This window comes from Leishmania braziliensis (genome assembly GCF_000002845.2).
Source record: "Leishmania braziliensis MHOM/BR/75/M2904 contig, possible fusion of chromosomes 20 and 34".
NCBI lineage: Eukaryota > Euglenozoa > Kinetoplastea > Trypanosomatida > Trypanosomatidae > Leishmania > Leishmania braziliensis.
The window spans coordinates 1,045,802-1,059,253 of record NC_017947.1 but is presented as its reverse complement, the minus strand read 5'-3'; the positions used below and the strand labels follow the sequence as shown (position 1 = coordinate 1,059,253).

The 13,452-nt window shown below is 55.6% G+C and overlaps 6 protein-coding genes across 6 annotated transcripts; all 6 read right to left on the bottom strand.

Annotated features, from left to right (window-relative positions):
* Nucleotides 1–825: 825 nt before the first annotated feature.
* Nucleotides 826–2,646, bottom strand: LBRM_20_2580 (conserved hypothetical protein; the record flags this gene model as incomplete). Its single annotated transcript, XM_001564489.1, has 1 exon — nucleotides 826–2,646. The coding sequence occupies one exon, from the start codon at nucleotides 2,644–2,646 to the stop codon at nucleotides 826–828; it is 1,821 nt and encodes a 606-aa protein (XP_001564539.1).
* A 1,112-nt stretch (nucleotides 2,647–3,758) lies between these two features.
* On the bottom strand, nucleotides 3,759–5,003 carry LBRM_20_2570 (hypothetical protein, unknown function; the record flags this gene model as incomplete). The annotated part of the gene is made up of 1 exon (XM_001564488.1): nucleotides 3,759–5,003. One exon carries the CDS (start codon nucleotides 5,001–5,003, stop codon nucleotides 3,759–3,761), a length of 1,245 nt encoding a protein of 414 aa, XP_001564538.1.
* A 1,766-nt stretch (nucleotides 5,004–6,769) lies between these two features.
* LBRM_20_2560 (conserved hypothetical protein) lies at nucleotides 6,770–7,801 on the bottom strand (the record flags this gene model as incomplete). Its single annotated transcript, XM_001564487.1, has 1 exon — nucleotides 6,770–7,801. The coding sequence occupies one exon, from the start codon at nucleotides 7,799–7,801 to the stop codon at nucleotides 6,770–6,772; it is 1,032 nt and encodes a 343-aa protein (XP_001564537.1).
* Nucleotides 7,802–8,907: 1,106 nt separating this feature from the next.
* LBRM_20_2550 (conserved hypothetical protein) lies at nucleotides 8,908–9,483 on the bottom strand (the record flags this gene model as incomplete). Its single annotated transcript, XM_001564486.2, has 1 exon — nucleotides 8,908–9,483. The coding sequence occupies one exon, from the start codon at nucleotides 9,481–9,483 to the stop codon at nucleotides 8,908–8,910; it is 576 nt and encodes a 191-aa protein (XP_001564536.1).
* Nucleotides 9,484–10,276: 793 nt separating this feature from the next.
* LBRM_20_2540 (hypothetical protein, unknown function) lies at nucleotides 10,277–10,969 on the bottom strand (the record flags this gene model as incomplete). The annotated part of the gene is made up of 1 exon (XM_001564485.1): nucleotides 10,277–10,969. The coding sequence occupies one exon, from the start codon at nucleotides 10,967–10,969 to the stop codon at nucleotides 10,277–10,279; it is 693 nt and encodes a 230-aa protein (XP_001564535.1).
* Nucleotides 10,970–11,792: 823 nt separating this feature from the next.
* On the bottom strand, nucleotides 11,793–13,061 carry LBRM_20_2530 (conserved hypothetical protein; the record flags this gene model as incomplete). The annotated part of the gene is made up of 1 exon (XM_001564484.2): nucleotides 11,793–13,061. The coding sequence occupies one exon, from the start codon at nucleotides 13,059–13,061 to the stop codon at nucleotides 11,793–11,795; it is 1,269 nt and encodes a 422-aa protein (XP_001564534.1).
* Between the last annotated feature and the right edge of the window lie 391 nt (nucleotides 13,062–13,452).

The window sequence follows — 13,452 nt, the reverse complement described above, 5'->3', positions numbered from 1 at the left end:
GGGAGGATGTGAGCAATCGTTCACCCAACAGGAGAACCTGGGGGAGGATGGTAGTGAAAAGAGGTCACCGAAGAGGGGGGAAAGGGAGAATGGGGAGCAGCGCCAATCGAAAAAAAAAGAGCTCGCCGTTCTCATGGGCGACAGCAAATATTCAATGCACTAGCACATTTGGTTTGCGCTTGGCTGTTGCTTCCCCCTCGTTTCGCAGGGAACCTCGAGCGCTTACGCCACATCCTGTCCGTGACAGTTGGTGAAGCATCCGTGTATATATATGTATATATATATATGTATATTAGCGCCTTGGTCTCATGGTGTATGATGTGGAAAAAGAATTAACCTGCGCTGCTTCCAGGTGTGTGGGGGTGTGTCTTCAGTCGAACAAGGATGAGTCGCACCTACCAGCACTCGAATTGTCTAGCCTGGAAACCAAACCAAACCGAAAAGAAAAGAAAAAAACACGTCCGCTGTCTCCTCCAACAGAGGAGACCCGTAGGGGAAAGGAGAAAGACACATGCAGAGGGAAGAGCAGAGAAAGTTCACGTAAAAGCGATGAGGACGCGGAAAACCCACCATCACATCAGTACTCGACTGGCACCACACCACTCGTCCCTTTTTCTCTCCGTGCCTCCCGCGCACTCGACTGGGGTCCCACTTCTCTGCAAGTTAATACGACCGCACGTCGCTGTCAACATCAAGATGGAGAACAGCAAACCTGTACCCTCATTCACAACTAGGCCGTGTATGTGCTCACACACACACACACACATACACACACATAGTGAGAGAGAGAGACACGCCTTTGTATTCCTTTCGCTTGTGTTGTCCCTACACATTCACTGTAAAGGCGAAGAGATCGCGGCCACCTGCGTAGAAACTCATTTCACTGTGCGACGGGTTGGCGCAGTAGTACAGGAATCCCTCGCTTTCCTCCGCCTTCGTAATCGTAGGTGGTAAACGCAGCCGCGATTGCGCGGGCGCGTCAGCTGAGTTCGCAGAAGCGGGAGATTTGGTCGGTATTACCGTCGTTGAGGTCACCACGTTCTGCTTCGCGCACGCCATCTCCGTGTGCTTTTCAGAGCGGGACATCGCGGCTTCAACGATACAAAGAGAAGTTGGCACAGCCTTCACCTCTGCTGGGGGTGCCACAGGTCGAGCATGCATATTGGGCACTATCAAAGAAGCGAAGTTTGTATGGGTTGTATAACCACGAATCCCTCTCGGCGTCAACGACTGACTTGGTGGCGCCGGTGGCAGCTCTGCGGGGAGCTGCGGTATGGTCACATTGACCGCCTCGCCCGCTGTCGTCGCTGCTGCAGGCCCACGATTTGTCTTTTCTCCCGATTCATGAAATAGCATCACTGTGTGCTGTGATCGAGGGTTATGATGCATATGATCCTGGATTTCCGCCAGTACTGCCGCTGTAGAGAGTTGCGCAATGGTCGTCTGGGGAGACGAGGTCGCTGGCTCGTCAATGTTCAACAGTTCCTCGAATTGACTGGTGTTGATCGACACAATGCTGAGTTCCTGCTCTGTTACTGACCGCAGCCCCGCGGAGCCTTTTGTCGTTCCTCTGACGAGTACACATCCACTGTCCACATCAATGATGGTGTCAAGACTGCTGTCCACCTCTAAGAGCGGCTGAGGTGAGCGAACAGGCTGCTTTGATGACCTCGCCACGCTCGTGACACCTCGCCAAGATGGAGACGGCGTGCCAGGGGTGGAAATAGGAAGCAGGGCATTGGATGGGTTACTTCCGTTGCTCTGGATGTTGCGGTTCGCGAAATAGCTGCTGAGCAAGGAGACGTCACGGGGCTTGTAGGGGAGCTTCCCGGATGGACTCGGCGTTGGCGACAAATCAAACCGTCCGACACCGGTGGCGCCCTCGTCATCCTCTTCGCCAGTTCCTTCTTCCGCTACGAAAGAAACAGATGCCAAAAAGGAGTGGCATGGTGACGGCTCGCGAGCACTTTGCGAACCCGTGGGACTGTCATCCGCCCAGTGACGCGCGGAGCAGCCATGGCACCACAGCAGGTTCTCCTCCAGCGTCGGCGACCGCAGCAAGCTGCTCCTCGACGTGGGGTGATGAGGTGCAGTGTGGCCATCGGCATTCCGGTAAGCCGAGGAGGCGTTGCAAATCGGCATAGAGGATGCGTCGTCAGGCTGTTCCTCATGACGTTTTCGCTTGGCGAGGACATCTTTAGCTATTAGCTGACGTCGGAGCTCTCGTAGCGACGCCAGCTGGGGCACGCGAAGCTCCTCTTGGTTCTTGAAGGCGATGAAGGCGGCAAGCTTTTCTTTCGACGTGCCGAGTCCCACAGCTGCCTCGCTAAAGCAGCGCAAGGCAGACTGCATCAGTACCCGGTACTCTGCGGTGCCCGAGTCTGGGAGCGTGCTGAGCATGTGTGGATTGCCTAGGACGCAAAACAGGTGCTGCTTGAGCGACAGCTTCTGCAAGGTGGATTGCGGGTTCACATTTGCTAAAGCACAGGCACGAAGGGACCGAGGAGAATTGAGAAGCGGCGGGGGTGGTGGGCCGCGCAGTGTTTCATACCGCTTGCTCCACGCATCTTGCAGCTTCTCGATCGTTTCCAAGCTCACCCTGGTAACCCGGGGCGATGGGCTCGAGGGCGATACGCTTCGTGACATGGGGCGAAGCCCAGATGCACCACGAGTGATTGAGATGAGTATGTCGGAAGTGCAGGCTCCTGCATTCAGTCTGCCCGGGAAAGGGCAAAAGAAGACAGCAGTCGACACGCGTGACGCACAGATGCACTTCACCGTAGTAAAACGAGAGATGGGCGAGAAAATTGGATGCGAGGAGGAGAGGCCATGGGGGGCGAGAGAGGGTTCATAAAGACGGAGGGAGTCTGCTTCACCCTTGTACAATCAAGGACTGAAGAAATGGCGACGGCGACAAGGCAAGAATGTAGCTCAGACTCTGTGTGGGGATCTTCTCACAAAATCATTTCCTAACAAGTACACCAAAGGAAAGGCAACCCGCAGCGCAGTCATCCTTCGCTGTTTCGTCGCAGCATCCGTGTAAACGCCCTCCACGCCGCAAAGTAGCCCAGCGCGGGGGTTACGTGCTGTTTTATTTGCTCATTTTTCCTTCGTCAACTGAGTGTGGAGAACAGGAGGAAAGAAGAGACGTGCGCCCCCTTGCTGGCCGCGCGTCGTCTGGCGACATGCTCTCCGGCGTACTTGCACAGTCCCTCTGTCCATTACTCCTTCGACTCACCTTCTCTTTTGAGGCGCTAAGGCCTCAAACCCTGCAGTCCGCGTCTCCATGCAAGGCATGGAGCAGAGATGATGGGGTGTTGGCCGCCCGCCTTTTACATGAAGCGTTTACCATGAGAGACACCATTGGTTTGACAAACGCACGTGCCCTCATCGACACACACAAGCACACACACAAACTGTACATGTGACCGCCGATAGACATGCGAGGAAGTTGACACGATAAAGGGGACAGGAAGAAGGACCTTTCGAGAGAACGTTGGAAGGTAACGTGCCATCCGTTCTCCTCACTTACATAAAAACATGAAGATCATGTCCCATTGATTCTGCACATCGCCTGCAAGAGGAGGAGGAGGAGGGGGTCTGAAATGCTGGAACCGCCCCCCTCCTCCCAAAAGAAGATGCAAAGCCGGAGACATAACCAGCAGATGTAGCGCCACGGCGCAGGCACGTGTCACATAGCGCTTGCGTTATTTAGGTAGAAAGAGAGCAGGGAGAGGAGGGGTCGCAGCGGAGTACGTTCACAGTGCTTTGCGAGAGAGAATCCCCCCCACTGTTCGGACATTGGCACGGCTCAGCGACGTTCCTCGCACAACCAGTCGGCACAGCAGCGGTGACGAGGCTGCAAGTTGCTTGAGGCATACAGCCACCTTGTCTGTGATTCTCTTGTTGCCACTCAAGTCCAGTATCTGCAGACGGCGCAAGTAGGCGTGGCAGAATAGACATAACACCCGCACCTCGTCATCGCTGAGGCACGTCTTGGCAAAATTGAGAGAGACAACGATATTGCGGCATCCTTCAAGAACGCCAAGCAGCGCAATGAAATGACGAGGATGTTGTCCAACCTCAGTGCACCCGGTGAAGTCCGCGTTCACCTCGTACGGAACGGTGCACAGTTTGCGCAGCAGCAGCATTATCCCGGGAAAGGACATCCAGCTCTGCCCGCCAGGTGTGGAGAGAAGAGTCGCGGGGGCGTCAGGAACGCGCGAAAGCGGTGATCCCGTCCTTCGTGCTGCAGAGGACCCTAGAGTGCCGCTTAGCGTGACTCGCACGCACTGCGAGAGTCGGTCACGCACCGCAACACTGGGGCCGATGCTAATAACGTCACAGCAGCGCAGGTAGCGGCGCCGCAGCCATGCAGCAGCCATGTCACCATCGAGGGTAGGATGCTGCAAGAGGTGGGTCTCGAGATCCTCTTCCTCCTCCTCTACCTCGCTTGCCTCGTTCGACGTAGGAAAGCTAACTTCCTCTTCGGTGGACCTCTCCGCATTGACTGAGGATCGGGGATGCTCCTGCCGCGACGACGTGTGAGAGGACGAGGAGTGAGCTGTGGCCATCGATAGGCTGTCGGCAGCGGTCGCTGAGGCCATTTGTTCACTGTCCATGAGTGAGGGGGAAGCTTGCGCCAGATGCACCACTGCCTCGCCGTAGCGGCGTGCTCGCACCTCCAAGCGGCGCTGCAAACACCGTGCCACGGCGTTCTTAGCAAGCGCACACGCAGCTTGGGCGTGCGCACACCACTGCTCATGTGTGCCGATGTGCGAGAGATCCTCGAGATAAAGGGGGTCGTCTATGGTGCCACACTTGTGCAGCTTGTCATGGACGACCTTCTTTTCCTGCAGTTCCACGACCATGGAGAGTCCTGGTAGCGGAGGTGCACCCTCGGCGCTCACTCGACGACGGACACCATTCGCAAAGACAAAGTGGAGAACGTCGCCGGCGCTGTAGCGAAGCAGACTGAAGTCTGCTGGAGCCCCTTGAGTCATGATCACTGCTGTAAAGGAATGGGGGGAAGGAAGGAGGGGAGGGGGGGTGAAGTCCTACCGGTGCGTTAACCGCTGCCCACTGATTTGTAGGCGGGCACTGATGACCGCGAGGGTGCGTAATGGATGACACGGATAGCAAAAGAAAGGGTAATAGACAGAAAGGTGTATTGTGTCTAACACTCAAAGGTGCGTCTGAGTACTCGAGTAGGTGAGTGGGCGCATTGGCTATGCGTATGAGGAGTGGGTGCGTGGATTAGCGCAGGCCCATGGAAACCGTGCCGCACGGCGCAAGACGGCCAGCCGAGAAGTCAAAGGGACGAAAAAAAGAGCCCTGTCAAAAGCTGTAGAGAGAAGGCCATATAGGCAACACACACGCACACACACACACACACGCACCTACGATACAGAGAAGGCGACGAATAAAAAAAAAAAACTAGGGGACGAATACCAGGCAAAGCAGAGGCGAGGAAGGACAGGGCAGGACATGAAAGGTGGGAAGGGCGCTGGCGCACAGAAAAAGGCAGCTACAAAAGCACCCAAAGCCGAAGAGCACGACGTGCGCACCAACAGCCAGGCGAAATCGCATATAATAAACAGGGAAGAAGTCACACCTCAAGGTGACTGTATGGATGTTCTTTACCTTCCTTAGGAGGAGGGGGGGGGAAGTGGACCCTCTGGGAGGTATTCGCGTTACAACAAGATACGGCCACAGGTATGGCGACACACCATACACCATTCGCTGTCGGCTTCCTAGAGTGTGTTTCAGTGATGGCGAATAGGCCCAGAACTGTGTCTATGTATCCGACAAAAGGAAGAAAAGGGACTGTGATTGATGGGTAAACTAAGGTGGTGTTAGGTGCCTCCGTGGCATAGCAGTCGCCGGACACGCGCTGTTGATGAAAAAAGAAGCGAAAGCAATTTGCTGAAACGGGTGCAGGGACGATACAGAGCAAGAGGTGTACAAAGGGGTGAGGCGGGCAAGTCCGGAGATGGTAGGTGACAGTGGGAGGAGGTGCAACGGGAGAAGCCGAAGTCCTGCAGTGGAAGAGCCATCTCTAAGACGCCACGCGCAAAGAAGCCTCGAGAGGGAAAGCGAGATGTGACGAACACCCAGTCAGACCCTTCGTTCACGTCTGTTTTAGCGTCATGGAGAGCCATGGCTTCAGATGGCCCCGATTCCAATGCCGAAGGCTGAGCCCTCCCTTGTAGATTCTCTCCACTTTTTGGTTTCCTGTGCTTGAAGATTATTGCGGCGTCCGCAACTTGTACACCGCTCACTCGGAGAGGAAGAGGACCACACCAAAAGAAAGAGATGGAAAGGGGTCGATTTGGTAGAAGTCCACACGAGGCACGCGGAAAACGCGAGAGGGAAGACACCGCCGGGTTAGGAATCGAGAATGAGCGGCACAAAGGAGCGCCAATCAGCCACAGCGCGTGCACTCGGCAGTGGCAGATCATCTCTCGCATTGCTCTCGGAGTCTTTAGACTCAAACCAGTGGCCCCCGCGTTCTCTTTTCCTCTGCCCTGGTCGTCGTCTAGGGGTCGTCTACATCGGGGAGAAAGCAAGGAAGGAAACGAAAGAGCCAAAGGCGCTACGAACAGCTGCCTTGCCCCCTCCTTTCTCTCGCTGCTGAGCGGGAGGGGGAAACTGAAAAACAAAAAAACACAAAAAAAAGCAAAGAACACTCTCGAGCAGCACGCCACAGCTCGCAGAGACACCCACCTGGCCCACGACAGGCAATGCATAGGGTGCCTCTTTTTGGCCCTCACCGTTGGAAAAAGAATTTTGCATAGATGGGCCCGTCACTGGTTAAATCGCAGCAGTGCACCGCGTTATGGGTTTCGCTGTCCCCGTATCGTGCGCGGATGGACTTTGGGTAGAGCTTCTTGGCGATGACCGTGTCATAGGGGCCGCATACGCTGCGCACAACACCCACAACATCCACCGCCGTATCTAGCGAGATGACCTGCAGTACCCAGCTGATGCCTACAAAGCTGCTGACAGTGCCCTCCAGGTTTGGCAAAACGCTGCGGTACGGCTCCATGAACTCCCGGGCAACCGCGCTGCTCATTGTAACCGTTGTGAATGCGGTGGGCTCCAGTCCTACGTCCAGAAGCTGTTGAAGAGCGCTTCCACCCCGTCCAGCGCTGATCAGGTGCGGCTTCAGCACCACAACGGAGCTGTTTGGGTCGTTGAATACCGCCAAAGGCTTGGTTTTCGGAAGCTTGCCCAGCTTTCCCCACATGGCGGCTTGGTCCGCGTCCTTGGCGGTGCAGGTGCCAATTGCTCGCTCTACAAAGTCGAAGCCCTTTTCCACCGCCCTTTCTCGAGTGCACAACACCACTACCAAGCGCGTGTTTGCCAACTGTTGTGGCAGATCAAAGGCCGAAACTGTCTCTGCGTGCACCCAGACCATCTCCACATTGGTGATGGTGAAGCGGCACTCCTCCGTTAGCATCGCCAAATAGCGGCCGAGAGACGAAAACGCCTCCTCGGCGATCAAAACCGTCGTCGATTCGCTGCACTGCGCGCACAGCTGCCGCGTCACCTCGTCCGCGAAAGCCGTGATGATGGTCGGTTTCCCAAACAGCATCACCGTCGAGCCGACCCTGAAGGAAGAAGTGGGCGCATCAACTGCAGTGCGCTTCAAGTACAGCCGACCGCTCGGCACCTCCATCAGTTCCACCGTGCCGTTCTCGTAAAAGTAGCGCAAGATTAGCTGCCGTGGCTGGGGTGCACCAGGATCTTGCTGCTGGGCATGGAAAGCCATGCGAGGATCTAACGTAGAGGTGGCCATGATGGCGTACACGGAGAAGGGCAAAGACGTGCCTCCCTCCCAGGTGCACAGACCTGTGTGAATTCAGATGTGTGTATGTGTGTGTGTGGGGGGGGGGGGGGCCTCTCAGTGTCCAAGTCCTCGATAACTACGTGGCCCCTAATTCGCATGGCTCTTTGAATATGAGCCAGCGCGCAGTTCAGCGTAGGCGATGGTTGGTTGCAGAAGATAGTAAGACAGGTACCGAGACTCTTGAACCGTCACGATGGCCATTGAAGTTTCAAGCATGACCTTCTCTATGTGTGATGGTAAATATGAAGTTACTGTGCGACCAGGCAGCCCCAGTCGGCATTATTCTCTCCCATTCGCAGAGGCGGGGCAACGGGGTCCCTAGGACGCCAAAAAAGGGAGAGACTGAGGTGTGTATCTGAGCAGCCATAGTCGTCGCCGCCAACAGCATTGAGTCGTGCGAGGTGTTCACCCAATCAACAACAGCACTACGTTGAAGTCAAGTTCAGTTGTGGGTCGAGAAGTAATTGAATGATCTGAAAGAAAAAAAAAAACAAATCTACGTAAGGTGAGCAATAGGAAAAGAAGCACAGAAACATCTAGTCTGTTAGTTCAATCAAGCGACATCACAGTGCCAGAGAGGAGGCTTGAGCGCCCCCCTCCCATTCCTCCTGGGTGCTGTGATTGATGCGCAGCACTGTGCCACCCCGCATCGCGATTCCTCACACGCGTATCCGTTCTCAGCAGCAAGGCAGCAGTAGAAAGCAGCTCTCCAGATGCGCCATGCAGCACACTTGCACCCTTCCCCGCCCCCTTAACCATATCTCTTGGAAAACGAACAGGAACACGGGCGTGGGAAGTCCATAAAGGGCGTGTGCGATGCGTTCGGGGAAGAGGAGAAGCAACAGGCCACCTCGAAACACACAGACAAAAAAAAAAACGACAGTCGTCCAGGTCAGTCCGAGTAGTATGAAAGGAAGAGAGAATGCTCAAACCGAACCAGAAAACAACATTCTGTAAGGCAGCGGAAGGGCAAGAGAGGCACCTCGCCTCGCTTTGTTCTTCACCCTCGCCCCGTTCTCTCCTAGAATGCTCTTTTTTCTCTCTCTGCAGCATTTTTACCGAACCCGCTTCGATATCTTGCGGAGTCGATCTACCTCCATTCGGGCCCGCTTCACCTCCAACTCTAGCTTCTCGCGCTTGCGGGACAAGTCCACCAGCTCGCGTTGGCGCTGCTTATTGGCGCACGCGTTCTGCTCCAAGTACTCCCGGAACTCCTTCACATCAGCCGAGCTCTTGGCAGACATGGTGGCCACTGTCTTCTTCAGCCTTTCTGTTCGCTCATTGAGGAGCTCCATCTTTTCCGCGTCGCGCGCGTGCTGCTCGTCTAGAAGTTGTGCCCGTGCAGTGAGTTGCTGAATGTCTTCCTGTTGTCCCACCAGGTAGTGCAGCAGCGCATCCAGAATTTCAGGCGGCAAGCAAGATGCGGACGAGGATGTGAAAGTGCCGCTGGGGTTGTGAGCAACTCGACCATTGCTATCGCCCGCGCAGCCCAACTGCCGCAGCAACTCGTGCAGAGCGACCTCCTTCATGTTGACGCACTCGCTGTGCCGCACCCGATCGTCCTCTTCGACATTGGCGCACTCCGGGGCCTGTTGATCGACTAGCGACAACTGCTCGACCTCGCTAGACATCGACCACGGTGCGCAGTGCAAGGATGCGGCTAAAAGAGAGAACAGCACAACTGCAAGTTGTGCGTGTGTGTCCAAACTGTCGTGGCCTCCAAAGAGTAAAGAGCACCGCATATGCGTAAGGCAGACAGAGAAGAAGAGGGCGGGGAGAGCGAAGATCCTGAAGGTTAAAGGAGAACCATGAGAGCCATGAGCGTAGACGTGTGTTCGTATAGTTGTGATGAAAACTTTAACGTTTTTTTTTCGGCCGTTGACATGCAGAAGGCACAGTTCACTTACGTACAGCGACAGCTCAGCCGGACGCGTGCGCCACCGTGTACGGCAAAGACTGCTCGAAAACAAGGCGAGGGTCGGTGCGTGCATTTCCTGTCCGACAGCCCCCACAAAGCGAGGGACAAGAGACAGCCTACAGAATGGTATGTGTATGTGGAGGCGACGGACTCGCTGTTTTGTCGCCCGTTGGCGGCGACACAACGAGGTGGGGCGGGGACTTGAGGTTGCTTATGGATTTGCAAGGCACCATGCGGACACCTATGCCTGTGGAAGCCCACCGAGCCCTTGCATAATGTTCTTGTCCCGCTTCCGTGAATCAGAGAAACCACATACCTCCACAGCAGTCAGCTTTGCAGGGAGACACAGCGAGCATGACCTTCACCAAAACATCCAGTAGAGTCGCAAGTAGCAGCAGTATGTGTGCATCCTGAGCACCAGCAGCTTAATGTGGGTGTGCCTGTGCGTGTGTGTGTGGTTGGGTGGGGGGGGGGGGGGAGTAGGCTGGTGTGCATACGCGACTCAGTCACTCGGACAACTGCAGCAGGCACCCACGGGCAGTGCGGTTAAAGTGCAGCCCCTCGTCCAGCACTTTGCAGCGACTATTGTTGTTCTTCGCACTATCTGCGCTCTGCGTCGGCGCCAGACTCGACACCCGCATCTGCGCCGATGTTGCCTTTGCACCAGCGCCACCGGCCTGTCCGTGCTGCTTCCACGCAGGACCGCTGGTGAATTCCGTCTTTTCACCCCAGCCTATGGATTCCAGAAGAGACGCAGGGTCGTACCCGGTTACCTGGCTGGCCCACTGCGGTTCAGCGAACAGGCGAACCACAACGTAAAAGAACGGCTTCGCCACGACGCGCAGCACAGCGGCGCTGCAGTAAAGCAGGCAGACTTGTCCACCGACCTCAAAGCGCAGGAGATGGTGGCAGACCAGCTCCGCGACACCAAAGCGCAACACGTCCATCCACTTCAGCCACGCTTCCTTCGCCTTCTCTTCGAGCTGGCGACGCGTTGACTGTGATTCGACAGCGCGTACCGAGCGGTTCCACAGCAGCAGCCACCATACAAGCTGCAGAGCAAGGTACACAGCGATGATATGCTCACCAATCAGTGGAAGTGGTCCCATTGACAGGGCCAGCAGGAGCCCTAGGGACTGGGGAACATTAGAGGTAATCTGCGGAGGCTGAGTGAGCCCTTCCATAATGCGACTCAGCATCATTGCGCAGCAAGGTGCAAAGACACGAGTAGATGCTCTCGCGCAACCACTTGAATATTGAATGCTGGTGATGCTTGAGTGATGCCACAAACCATGATGGCGAAGAAAGCGAAAGAGATGCGAAAAGCAAATCAACAAGAAAATGTGGAGGCGTCAGCGTATGTGTCTGCTGTAATGCAGGACGATAGTGCGGATCTTGCGTACACTTTGGCACAAATGCTCTCAGTTTTCTCTTTCATGAATCACCGCTGGGAACTAGTGCCGCCCACATCGCCCCCGCCCCCCCCCCCCGCCTCTTCGCCTCATGGCCTGTTCTCGAAGGTAGGCTGAAAGAAGGGAAATGGCGCCGCACAATATTCTTCGTATTGGCAACATCAACAGAACTCCATTTTTCGTCTTTCGATATGGATGAACAGACTTAACGCACGCACTAGAGAGGAGGTGGAGGAAGCTGCAGCGTTTCGGTCAGTCACCGTAACACTTCTTACCTCGGCCCTTCGGTCTCCTTCTCTCCCTCCTCCCCCTCCCCCGTGTCGTTACGTGCTCCGAATGACGCATACTCTACATGAAGTCAATAACAGAAGAAAAAAAAAGAGGAGGAAAACAACAGCAAAAACAAACAAAACCTCCTCCGACTGCTCACAACACGGCGTATAGAAAGTAGCGATGGTGTGAGACAGGGGGGGGGCGCGGGGAAGCGCTGGTTACGAGCAGAATAGTGGCCCCCTTTCGTTTACATATCAGAAAACAACAGCTGCAGCATAAAGGCAGACGTGCCTGCAACTACCGTACGCAGCGATATGCAGACGCAACGCATACGACCCTAACCGTGGTACATGCCCCACTGCCGGTGCAGGAGTTCCTCAAAGTCTTTGTCGCGCTGCACCGCTGCGCTCTGCGGCACGTACCACTGCACAAGTTCCTCCAACTGGACCTTGCCACCCATGGCCGTTCGCACATCCCAGGCGGTGAGAAAGGCGTCTTTGTCAGCCGGACTCGAGGGATGGTATTTTCGGTGCAGCTCCTGCACGGGCACACTATAGGCAGTGTCTTTGTTCTCGAAGCACCGCGACCACAGCCGTGCCAGCAGCATGAGACGCGCGGCAGACGGGGAAGGCAACAGGAGTGCTTCGTAGTACCTGATGTCGACTGACCCATCTCCATTCGTGTCTAGGCACTCTAACAGGGATGGGTTCGGTACGTAGAGACGGTGCTGCTGCAGCGCACCTAAGAACGCAGCCTCACGCACAAAGCCGCCGCATGACTCGTCCGCTTTCGCTAGAGAGAGACACAAGCTGCGGGCAGCAGCGCCGCTACTGAGGATGACAGGTGCGTGATCACAGCGAATCATCGTCATCAGGGCCGATAGTGCCTCCTTGCGGTGAGCGACAGCCGTCTTCTCTGCTAAACTCTGCTCCGTGTGGTAGGAGACTTGGTACTGCGCCTTGCCCTTTGCAAGCGAGGTGGATAAGTCGTGCGACACGCCCGGCAACGGCCACACACCACGGAGAAGGGCTACGAAGGAGTCGTCGTCGTTGCAAGAAACCGAAACGCCAGCGTAGTACTCCCAGAACTCCTGCGCGCTGACCTTTCCCTCTGGATTGGTGATCTCGCTGAAGGTGGATGCAAAGTCTTTGCGCACCTCCGCTGCGGTCAACTCGTGGCGCAGGACGGCAGGGTGATTTTCCGCGATGAACTGTCGCTGCAGCTCTCGTACTTCAACTGAGCCGTCTTCAGGGTCCTTGATGAAGGCACGCCACACACGCTGCAACCACACCTTGCGCAACGGACTGAGGTTATTGCACATGACAGCGATGAACTCTGTCGGATCAATCGAGCCCTTACCGTTGCGATCGAGCACTGTGAAGATGTTCTGAATCTCGTGCTCCTCGAGTGACACGTTGTTGTCCTGAAGCGCCCGCCGCAGCTCCCCCGCTGACACTTGCGTGCCGCCGAGGTCGTCGGCTATGCCAAGAGATCGGCTAAAGCTGCGAATGCCGTTCACTCCAGATGGACTACGGAGGAAAAGCAGACGCTTTGTCTTCTGCGCCGTCTGCTCTAGCAGTAGCGCATTCTGCGGGTCGCAATTCATGGAAGGGTCGTTGTGCGCGTTCGTACGCGCGAAGATCGATAGGATAGGGCGACACGAGGTGCCGTGTGTGATGCTGTCAACGACACCACAACCAGCGAAGATGGAGTCTATTCGAGCGTGGTTTAGGGTTTGTTTGTACCTTTCTCTAGACACTCTGACCGCTCAGCTCGGCAAAAAAAAAAAAAAAGAAAAAAAAAATCGATGACGCACCACCGTGAAGTGAAAGACTGCGTGTGGGCTTGTGTTGACAGTTGCGCAAATGGGAAGAGTGACAATGCGTGGAAATGAAGTGGAAACATCGCAGTTGTTCGCGTGTTATGTGCGTGCAAGCGACCGTGTTCGCAGCATCGGAACCACAGAGCGTCAGAAATGGCTTCCTCAACAGAGTCAC